A 12,042-nucleotide genomic window follows, 5' to 3' on the forward strand; every position below is an offset into this window, starting at 1 on the left:
GGATATCATCTTTTAAGGGCACAAAAGGTGATATAGTTGTACACGTTGGCACTAATGATATTAAGAGTAGGAGACGGCAGAATTACTTAACAAGTACAGGTCACTGATAAAAAAAAAGCCGTGAATTAGGGTTGAATTTGAAAGTGTCTGCAATTCTGCCCAGACACGATAGGAGGGAATATATGATGAGAGCCTTGTCGATCAGTTCGCTCTGGAAAGATTGTGCAAGGCTCAAGGGGTAGAATTTTTTTCAGCCTGGTCTGTACTTGTTAACAGAAGGGACTGCTTCTACAGAGATGGGATACACTTAAATAGAAAGGACGCAAGAATATTTACTGATGCTATCGAGGCAGTGTTAGGTGGGTCGGAAAACTGCTAGCTTGGGGGTATACAAGGACTAATAGATTAACAGTAGCCACTGGCAGAGGTGAAAGTGATTCTTGCACTGCTTCTATTGGAATGAGCAGAAGCCTAGAAAACAAGATGCAGGATATTTCAGAGATTGCTGGGAGTCAATCCAGTACAAGTAAACACATGGGTTGTGTTAGGGTAGCTAAGAATAGGAACAGGTGCTTGTATACTTGCATGTAAACCAATGCTAGGAGTTTGGTAATTAAATTTGATGAATTTGAGGTATTGCTCAAAACATCAAAGGCAGATATTGTTGGGATATCAGAGACGTGGTGTCACACAGATATAAGGAATGCAGAACTGGAATTTGGGAAGTACAATGTCTACAGAAAGGATAGACAGGATATGAAGGGAGGAGGGGTTATGCTATTAGTTAAGAAACACATAAAATCCAAGGACGTGAAGCCAGTTGACATCGCTGGATAGTGCAGTGTCGAGTCAGTTTGGTGTGACATAAGCATTGGGAGATCAAAATTGAGAGTAGGAGTGGGCTATAGGCCTAATGACTCTGATGAGTATAATAAAAAACTGTACAGGGAAATAAAGTGGGCGAGAGTCTTATAATGAGGGATTTTAATTTCCCAGATATTGACTGGAATTTGTGGGTTGGTCACTCACACAGTAGCAAGGCTTTTGTGGATTTATTGGATGATTGTTTTCTATATCAGCCTGTTTGGGAGGCAACTAGAGGGAGTAATACTCTTGATTTGATTATCAGTAGTGATTCTTCATGCATTAAGAATCTGCAGATAGAGGAACCACTAGGTGGCAGTGATCACAGTGTGCTGAAGCGCGATTTACTCAGAGGTAACTACCATCAGGGGTAAAGGAAAGGGTTATTGCTTTCGTAAAGGCGACTACCATGGTCTGAGATAGTATTTAAATTCTATACAGTGGGACCAACTGATGATGTTACCAATAGCAAATTCAAAATGGGAAGCATTCAAAGAACTTATCTTGGAAGCTACAAGGCTTTACATACCAACTAAGAAATATTGTTCAAGGTTTAGGCCTAAATGGATGTCAGATGAACTAATGAGACATATGGCAGAGAAGAAAAATATGTGGGATACATAAATTAACACGTGACACAGAAGCCTGTGATAGATATAAGTTGATCTGTAACCAAGTGACAAAAGAGGTTAGGCAGGCGAAGGCAGATTATGAGAAATCTTTGGCAAAGGATGCAAAGAAAAACAGCAAAGAGTTCTTTACTTATGTAAACTCTAGAAGGAAGGGGATGAATCAGATTGGTACACTTGATATCGATGGTTCAACTGTTAATGATCCTGCTCAGGTAGGTAACAAACTAAATGAATATTTTGCATTGACATTCACACATGAGGAGTTATTTAGCAAAAGGAATGCCAGAGGTGTATTCTACTCTGGCAGTAAGCTAGATAATCTTGTAATAACTGAGAGTAAAGTGGAGGAGAAATTGTTGAAGATAAACACAAGAAAGGCACGTGGGGTGGATGGGATCTATCCAGTTATATTAAAGGAGGGAGCAAAGGAAGTAAGAAAACCCTTAGCCATAATTATGAGAGCTTCCTTGGACTCAGGGGAGGTACCCATAGACTGGAGATGTGCAAATGTGACCCCAATTCACAAAGGAGGATCAAAGGCAGACAAGTAATTATAGACCGGTGAGTTTAACTTCTGTTCCAGGAACATTAATGGAGGTACCGGTTAAAGAAGCAGGATCATCTAGACAAGACTTCAGTTATAGCTCGGACACAGCATGGTTTTTTGTTAAGGGAAAGTCTTGCCTGACCAATTTGATTGGATACTATGATGCAGTCACAAAAGAACTGGATGCAGGGAATAACTTTGATATTATATACTTGGATCTTAGAAAGGCTTTTGATATTGTTGCACATGGAAGACTGCTGCACAAATTGGAGCAGTGTGGCATTGAAGGCAAATTGCTGCTATGGATAAAGGGGTGGTTGAAGGGGAGAAGGCAGAGAGTGGTAATCAATGGACACTGCTCATCATGAACTAATGTTATTAGTGGAGTCCCTCAGGGTTCAGTGTTGGGTCCATTATTGTTTTCTGTATTTATAAATGATATTGATGATGGTATATCAAGCTTAATGTCCAAGTTTGCAGACGATACAAAGGTTGGCAGTGTTGTTAAGGACACTACTGACGCTATGCTGCTGCAACAGGATCTGGAAAGGTTGAGCAGAATGGCTGAGGGGTGGCAAATGAAGTTTAACATTGATAAATGTATAGTACTTCATATGGGAAACAGCAACCCCAGAGCAGCGTACCAGCTCTATGGTACTGCACTGACAGTGGTAGAGAATGAAAAGGACCTGGGGGCAATTGTGCAGGCAGATATGACGTTCACTGAGCAGTGCAGATGGGCTGCAAGAGTAGCTCATGGTGTCTTATCAATGATATTCAGGAATTTTTCTTGCAGGGATAAGGAGGTGATTATTCCCTTGTATAAGGCAATGATCAGGCCACACCTTGAGTACTGTATACAGGTCTGGAGGCCTCATTTCAAGAAGGAAATAGAGCTGCTGGAAGGCTCTATTTCCTTGTCAACTAATCTTGTTGCCCTTCTCTGTTGTCCTACAGAGAAGGGCAACAAGATTAGTGAATGGAACAAAGGGTTGCTCTTACGAAGAAAGGCTTAAGTTTTGCAAATTACAGTGTCTGGAGACTAGGCACTGGCGTGGTGATCTGATAGAGGTGTATAAAGCCTTGAATGGTTTGAGCATGCGCAATGCTGATGGGATTCTTCCTCTTGCTCAGAATAATCACCTGAGATGGCATAAATTCAAATTGAGGAAAAACAGATGTGCGGAAATTTGCCTTTAGCCAGCGGGTAGTTGGTTGGTGGAACAGACTTCCATCCCTTGTTGTGGAAGTTGATAGCCTAATTAAATTTAAGGCTCAGCTAGACAGGTATTTCAAACGGATGGAGGGGTGAAGTGGAAGTTTTTTTTTTTTTTTTTGGCTGAAGCTGCATAAGCTTGCTTTCTTGCATCATATGTCTCTACTAATGCTAATGCTAAATTATTGAAATTCATGATGCACTTATGACACTTAGTGAAAGTGCATCAAATATTGCTGTAAAACATGAAGCTATAACACTTGCCCAACAACTGTGTGACTTCTCATTTTTTGTAATGCTGATTGTTATGTACTGTACCGTATAAATATAGTAAGTAAATCTATGCAATCAAGTACCATGGATTTAAATTCTGTTGTTAATTTATTAAAATCTAGCACCAAATATATAATTGAATATCGATCAAATGGATTTTAAAATTCTTTAGTTGAAGCAAAAGAGTTCTCAGAACTTCTGGGAATAGAACCTGTTTTTACAGACAAAAGAGTGGTCCACAAAATGAGGTGGTTCAACTACGAAACTACTGACCATGTTATCGACGACTAAAAAGAATTTGGAAATAAATGTATTCAACACTATTTTGGACACAGTAATATCTTACACGAAAGAGCAGTTTGAGTAAACAAATCTCTTGCACCAGACTTGGAGAGTTTTTTATTTGATTTATTGAAAGTGCCAAACTCAATTGAACTAAAGAAATGTTGGATGAATTTAGAATTGATTCTCACAGATGGAAGATGTTTGGATATTAACAGTATAGAATTATTTGATGAAATCAAATCACTCAGTAATTTAATTCCAGACTATTTAAGTTCCCCTTTAGAAACCCTGCAGTACTTGACATTAAAATAATCTTCAGAATACCCTACCAAATTTATGGGTAGTGTTGAGAATATTGCTAACTATTCCTGTTACAGCAGCTGCCTGTAAAAGAAGTTTTAGCAAATTAAAACTTATTAAGACATATCTTCGATTGACTATGGGAAATGAAAGATTAAATTCATTAGCTTTGGCGTAAACGGTAGGTATCCGAGGTCTGACTAGCCCGATGGCAGATGGTATGTATAAGGTTTGTAAATACGATAGGCGAGACCTTACCTTGCAGATGTTGTAACAGTCTGGACTTGTTGTTTTCAGCGTTCCTGATTTCACGGTGGAGATGGGATATCCACAAATTTAATCTGCGTAGGCTGAAGTTAAAGCAGGCACGATCCATGTGAGAGTTGTGGAACGGGGCTTTGTACCGGAATCCTTTAGGTATGATTCGATTGCTTTTGCATCTGTGTGCGAAGCGTAAATGTTGCCTGTTCCGGGCTATTGAGAGGAAGGACTTTTGTAACTGCACACAGTCGTTGTAGGTATTATGGCCATAAAGTGATCGAATAGTGACAAATGGGCCTGGAGTACTGGGGTCCATAGTTTCAAATACATATATATATACACAGTTATGCCCAGTTAATTTATTAAAGTACAAATAAAATAAAATATAAGTACATTAGCTTTATTATCAATAGAAAATGACATTGTCCAAAGAATTGACATTAGCAAAAGTATAAAAATTTTTGAAGATTTCAAGTCAAGAAAAAAATGTTTTTAAAATTAGTTTCCTTCACTATTGTTTTAAATAATTTTAATAACCTTAAAATGTACTTATTGTAATGTAAAATTTAATGTAATATGTATCTAATTAATTATACTTATGAAATGTAAATGTTAGGGCTTGGTTTTGTAAATAGAGTTGCAGACACTAAGGTTAAATTTTAGATTAGTGTATTGTGCGTAATTGTAGCCCATCGACTGTTGTATGATAGAGGATTTGTATAAATTTGAAAAAAGAAAAAAAAAAAAAAGATTGTCGTAAATTGCAGGTTAATAAACGAGTGCTGTTTTTCACTAGCTTGTGTTACAGAAAATTCCATCATCAAATACCAAATGCATTCCGAATGGCAGGGCTGTTCGATGTTGGAAAATATTGAAACTTTGATCTGTATTTTTTGTGCTTATTTGTTTTGACATTTTTATTTTGATGTTTCGATTTATATATCCATATAAAATATTGAAATCGAAGTATCGATTGAAAGATTCTTCTACAGTTCAGAATGTGCATCCATTCTGGTTTCACTTGTATCGATATAAATTGCCATCATAATTTGTGTCTTATTTCAGACATCGAACAGCCCTTTCAAAAGGACTCTGTGGCGATTATAGTTTGGGTTCGCCGCTCTTACGCAGATTTCTAGGATATGCAAAGGGGTGCTGAAATAATCTTTCTTCCTGGAGTGCAGTACTACCTGAGTCCAGCCCTGGCTTTGACCGAAGAGCAAGTACAGTACTTGGTGTTAATTTGCACTTATGTTTAGCTTAGAAACAAATGCTGTTATCCACAGTTCTGCCTAAGCTAGTGCATCACTCAAACAGGTGAATCTGCGTATACATTCAAAAATCTGAACCACTACCATTTCAGGGCAGCTGTTTCAAAGGTACTAGTTTCTCATTAGCATTAGTCGGAAGGTGAATATAACTTCTGAACATATGCATTTGCTGAACTGTGTATTTGTGCAAGTTGTGTTTGATTTGCAATCATGGGGATCATTTTGCTTTCACTGTAGCTGAGTGCTCGGCACTGTCTTCAGCTTATTTTCAACTTAGAGACAAATTCTTGCAGATAGACTTAAAAGGTGAGCTAACTTTTATGTCAAATAAAGATTTTATACCTTTTAATAGGAAAATAGTTAGGTGTTGTCTTGATTTTAATTGCTTCTTAAAATAATTTCAAATGTTCCTTTAATAATGTATTATTATCTATATTTTTATGTCTGTTATCCTAACAATACTTGTTTGATTTGCATTTAGCTGGAACAGTATTATAGCAGAAACTCGAGTATAATAGAATGAATTGCCATCAGGTGCTGACTGGTGCAGCAAATGCTGGAGATCACTGTTATGCAGTGGGAAGTGTCGAAGGTATACCTTTCACTGTAAGTAATTTAAATTGTATAATGCCTTTCAGTATTATTTCACTTTAAATCATAGTTATGTAACAAGTGAATCAAGATTTAGAGAATTTTTCCTGGTCAAAATTCTTTATTGAAACATTAGAGTGTGGGATTATTCCACATCCAGTATGTCCACTATAACGAATTAATTCATTAACTAATGCCAGTATTTTGATTTTTGCTGTTGTCTGTACTTACTTCTGTATTAGGAAATAGATTTTAATTTATAATCTGAGTAAAACAATTTTTTTTTACATAGCTTATAAATTGGAGGGAAAAACTAATGCAGATTCCATGGTAGTTTCAACATTTTTACAAGCAGTTTCAAATCTCTGTGTTAAATATTTATTTTCCTCATATATTTAGTCAAAATAATAATTAATAAAAAATAATGTGAACAGTAGTTATTTGATATACAGATTATATTACGAGTAAATTAATTAAATTTGTCAGTGAAGGCATTTTTTGAATTATTCCCATAATGTTGAGTTATTTACATGGGCATGGTTCCAGAAATCACATTGACATAATGATATTGTGGTCATTTCTGAATTAAAAAATTAAAAATTTTAGCATTTTTATATTGATGTGAAGTACAAGTAACACTGATGAAATGTGAATTGTTATCAAGTGAATTTTATTGTGTACAAAAGTTTACAGTTTATTTTAATCAGCTAAAACTCCCACACAATACAACTATTTGACAGTTGGTGATGTTTCTGGATTCCATGTTGAATCCTGTGAACAAACCTAATTATATAAGAGTAAACCAATTACTAATACATATTGTTTTTCAGCAACCTTTATAAAATTAGCTACTTTTCACTAAAACTGCTATACTGATCATAAAAATGATAAGCAGAAAGTTGTCATGTACAGTTTTTTTTTTTTTTTTAAGACAAAAAAAAAAGACATAAACATAGATACATTTATTAACTAATTTGAACTAATACCATTATTACAGAAACCAAATAAATATAACACATCATTTTGTGGAATTGCAATGATGAGGGTATATGACTTTGATTTACTACTGCAACCCTGTAGGCATTTATCTAGCTCCTCAAGTATCTTGTTTGATTAAAAACTAGGTCCTTGAGGTTCTCTCAGATATGTCAGACAAGTTGTACTTGCTACCTGGGAGTCTAAAACGCTGATGGAACTGATATTCGGGTGACACTCCAGTCAAGTGGACCCAATTTCCGCAAAGTCCCGACGGTCTGTGACAGCAAAATCCTCTGCTTGCACCTTCACGATGCTGGGACTGTTAGTAATCCTGAATATAACCTCCATGCACAAGCACATTGTTTCACACCTGGGTGACCACCCAGGTGTGAAACAATGTAAGCAGGGGTTGAGGTGTGGTGCCCACACCACATGGAGGAATGCTGCCCCTCTATGTTACCAGGCAGTACTAGGTGGTAGATGACCCTCATCAACCGGTGCACTACCACCACCACTTTGCTTATTTGGAGGCTTGAAGTGGTGCAACCCATGTTTAGCTGCCAGAGCTAAGTTCCGGTCGACCCTTCCCCATCTCTTCCATCATGCAGTACGATCAATAACTTTTGAGGTTATGATAAACATTGTGATATGATCCAATCTTCCTTACATTTCGTGGGTAGCTCTAAAACGGTGTTCGCAGGAGGGCTGCTATTTAGTACACCGAACCGAAACTGAAACTATTGGTAACTCTCTAGGAGGCGTCCGGATCAGCTAGTGTATAATCTTGCTACCTCTACTCTGCCAGATAGTGACTGGAGGGAGTCTGAGTAGTGTGTATGCAGGGGGGGACATTGTCGAGGCCACATTATGTCAAGGATCTGGGTATATTCTTACCATGTGTATGCCATATCCAAAAATTTCATTACTTGATACAGCATGTCCCACCCACTTTTCGTTACTATTGAATACACCATGAATTGTCAAACTAATAGAGTAAGCTTATCTGGGAAATGATCTAAACCGCTCAGACACTTCCTAATTCATTTCACAAATATACATGGTCTCAATTCTAATCTCAACGATGTCCATTTCCACTTGCAGTCTGCCAAACCCCATGTACTTTTTCTGACAGAATCTCAGTTATCAGTTGATTCAACTACTGCTCATCTCAGTTGCCCAAATTATTTGCTATACAATTCCTTTCGCCTCAAAGGTGGTACTTGTGCATATGTCTGTTCCGATATTCCGTGTCAGAGACTTGGTAATTTGGAATCTCCTCTTTTCGATCTTCTCTGGCTTAAAATCTCTCTCTACCTCATTGTGTCAGATTCATCTGTTGTCTCTACCGTTCTCCCAACTCCACTAATCACTTGGAGCTCTTTGACTTTCTCTCTTTGCAACTCGACTTTCTCCAGTCCAACTTTCCTAACAGTGAGGTAATTTTCCTTGGTGATTTTAATGTTCAACTCCAACTGGCTTCCGTTTTCTAGTCATACTAACCCAGCTGGTCGAGATGTTGAGGATTTTTCGATTACTAATGACCTTGCACAGATTGTTCATTTACCTTGAAGAATACTGGACAATCCTAACCATACAGCCAACACACTTGATCTTTTTCTCACAAACAACCCTTCTAAGTACACGGTCAAAGTGAGAGGTCCTTTAGGCACCTCAGATCACAACTTGGTGATTGTCTCTTCTCCAGTGGAGCCTTTATCTCATGGCTATTCCCAACCTCGTATTGTTTGGCATTACAAGAATGCAAAATGGGATGACTTACGAGGTTTCCTTTCTTCTTTTTTGGTCGGATTATTGTTTCAAAACTTCTGATGTCAACGTTTGCTCAGATTGTGTCAGTGAAATTATTCTTGTAGGAATGGAATCCTTTATCCCACACTCCACTTTAAAATCTCGTCCTTTATCTAAACCTTGGTTTTCAAATAAATGTGCTAAGGCTGTTCAAGAGAAGAATGTTGCATATCGTAATTGGCTTGTTTCTAATTCTTCAGTTTCATTTTCTGCCTATACCAAAGCTTGCAACAATTGTAAAGCAGTTATTAATCAGTCCAAACTAGAGTTTGAACAGGCTAAGAGTAGAAAACTTGCTTCTTGCCCTAATGGTAGCCGAGCATTCTGGTCTCTTTCCAAAGATATTGGCCGCAACTTTTGCGCTTCTCTTCTCCCATTTCTGTCCAAACCAGATGATTCTGTTGTCACTTCAGCCAAGGATAAAGCTGACCTGCTAGCATCCCATTTTCCTTCCAGCTCATGTATTTATGATCTTGGTAAAACACCTCCCACCATTCCCAACACGCTCCATTCAATGCCTCCTGTGGTCTTCCGTCAAAAGGATATCAGAAGGATTTTGATGAATCTTGATGCTAAAAAAGCTCCAGGTCCTGATGCTATTTCTCCACTTGTTCTCAAAACCTGTGCTCCTGAACTTACTCCTATTCTTTGCCGCCTTTTTTCACTTTCTTGTTCGAAAGGTGTTTTTCCTTCTGCTTGGAAATTTGCTCATATCCAGCCAGTTCCTAAAAAGGGTGAAAAATCCCTCCCATTCAGTTATCGTCCCATTGCAATTACTTCTACTCTTTCTAAAGTAATGGAGAAATCAATTAACTGCCAACTCTTAATCTACCTAGAAACCTTCCATCTGATCAAAAATTGCCAGTATGGATTCCGTTAGTGTTGATCCACTGGTGATATGCTGGCTTACGTTACCCATTTATGGACTAATGGAAAGTTCGGTGAAACACAAGCAGTTGCTCTTGACATCTCAAAGGCTTTCGATCGTGTTTGGCATAAAAGTCTTCTAAACAAGCTTCCACCTTATGGTTTGCCAACTGTTTTTTGTAATTGGTTATCCAGTTTTCTCTCTGATCGCTCACAGAGTGATGGTTATTTGTTATTTAGTTTTTTTTTTAGGAGCATTAGCAATAAGGCCATATTGCTCAGGGGTATGCGGTGGTCCTTCCCTGACCTTTCCGCATCCTCCGTATTTGGTGGCGATGGGCTCAAACCCCTGTCTAATCAAGAAGCATGTGCTACGCACTGCTGCTCCTTTCACCTGGCTACGGAGCAGCCTGAGAGAGTGATGGTAGATGGCTCTCTGTCTTCTAACTTCTCACTCATGCCGGTGTTTCCCAAGGTTCAGTTCTTCCCCCCACTTTTTTTCCTCTTGTATATTAATGACCTTCTTCCATTGACTGGAAATCCTATCCACAGTTTTGCCGATGATAGCACATTGCATTCCACTTTCCATTTTGAGAAACCTTCTCCTGCTTAATCATCTTCAACTTCTTGAAAATCTGATACCAATTCCTTAAATGCCTATCTCCAGGTAATTCTCTAATGGGGCAATGACAACTTAGTTGATTTCAATCCTTCTAAAATTTAGCCTTGCCTTATATCTCGCAAAATGGATTCTTCTGCTCCTATGCTTATCTTTGGTGACACTCCGATTTCTAGGCAAAATGATACATCTCATTTGGGGATTACTCTGACTTCTAATCTCTCTTGGCACAAGCACATTACAAATATTGCTTCCTCTCCATCTAAAAAACTTGGTTTTCTCTTTCACTCTTGGCGTTTTCACTTTCACTCTTGGCGAAAAAACTCTTCGAAATAGCTGTTCACTCTTTACAAATCGCAAATCCGCCCTACCATGGAATATTGTTCCCACATCTGGGGTGGTGCCCCCAAAACATCTCTCAGGCTTCTTGATTCTGTTCAGAAGTAGGCAGTTAGGTTAATTAATGATTCATCTCTAATGATTCATAACAAACAAACAATACTTTATTCAATGCTTATGGGAAATTGGCTTAATCCTTTCCTTGGTTAGTTCTAACAATTTTTCCGCACAGACATCATCAGCTGAATTGCATTATTCTTTTTTCTTTCGGTAAAATGATGGAACTTTGAAATAAACCTAGAAATGTAACCAATTAACCAGTATTTTGGTATGTTGACAGGGATGGAAATGTACATGGGAAGGTATGGCCACACCTCTAGTTCTAATGATTAAAAAAAAAAAAAAAAAAAAAAAAAGTGAGATTATAGGAAATTGATAAGTGAGTGAAGAAAGACAATCATTATATATAATATATATAATGTTTTGAGTACGAGAGTAGGCTGTGCAGACATAGCTTTTTGCCGCTCCTGGAACAGAGAAGTTTTTTCTGATTTATTTTCTGTGTTTTAGCTTAAATTGGCATATTACTTTATATTCTAGAGTAGCTTTATATTCCTATTTACGATACTTAGTTTAAAGTAACTTAGATAGAGATTTTGTAGATATTACTTAGTATCGGTAAGGGTATCAAATCCACGTGTTTACTGTTCGTAAGTTGCCGCCATTGTTACGCGATACAAAATATCTCGAACTAGATAGCATAAGCTTAATATAGTATAGTATAGTACATAATATTGTCAATTAATCAGTAAAATCTATTAATCTTGTTGAAATTCATTGTCAATTAAATTGTACTTTTAACTATACATATAGCGACTTAGGTTACGTAACATAAATAATTAGTAAAAATAAATAATTAATACTTAACTTGATACGGAAGTTATATAAAGGGATTTCATAGATAACACTCGATGCTGAAACATAAATATAGCGTTATAACTGTGTTGGGATACAAGTTTAGGGTTTTAATTTTGTACTGAAATTGAAATTTTATTGAAATTAAATCGAAATCATGACTCAGACCAGAGCAGCAAAGCAAAAGGCCCAAGCTCATGGGAGTGCTGTGGCTCAGGGGAGAACTGAGGGGGGTAGTTGCCCTCTGAATCACAGCCTTTTAAATTGCACTACTT

General features: G+C 37.5%; 1 protein-coding gene across 3 annotated transcripts in view; it reads left to right on the forward strand.

Annotated features, from left to right (window-relative positions):
• Nucleotides 1-12,042, forward strand: part of Rbcn-3A (rabconnectin-3 alpha) — a 980,796-nt gene that overhangs the window by 26,636 nt on the left and 942,118 nt on the right. For all 3 annotated transcript variants that reach the window (XR_016547873.1, XM_090388469.1, XM_090388476.1), the window contains exon 2: nt 6,131-6,255. Coding sequence is in view for 2 of the 3 variants with exons in the window: in XM_090388469.1 (XP_090244595.1) it covers nt 6,169-6,255 (87 nt within the window). In the remaining variant the exon portion in view is untranslated. The remainder of the gene's footprint in view (nt 1-6,130; nt 6,256-12,042) is intronic.

This window comes from Mastigoproctus giganteus, chromosome 2, assembly GCF_048544385.1.
Source record: "Mastigoproctus giganteus isolate SK-2022 chromosome 2, ASM4854438v1, whole genome shotgun sequence".
Taxonomy (NCBI): domain Eukaryota; kingdom Metazoa; phylum Arthropoda; class Arachnida; order Uropygi; family Thelyphonidae; genus Mastigoproctus; species Mastigoproctus giganteus.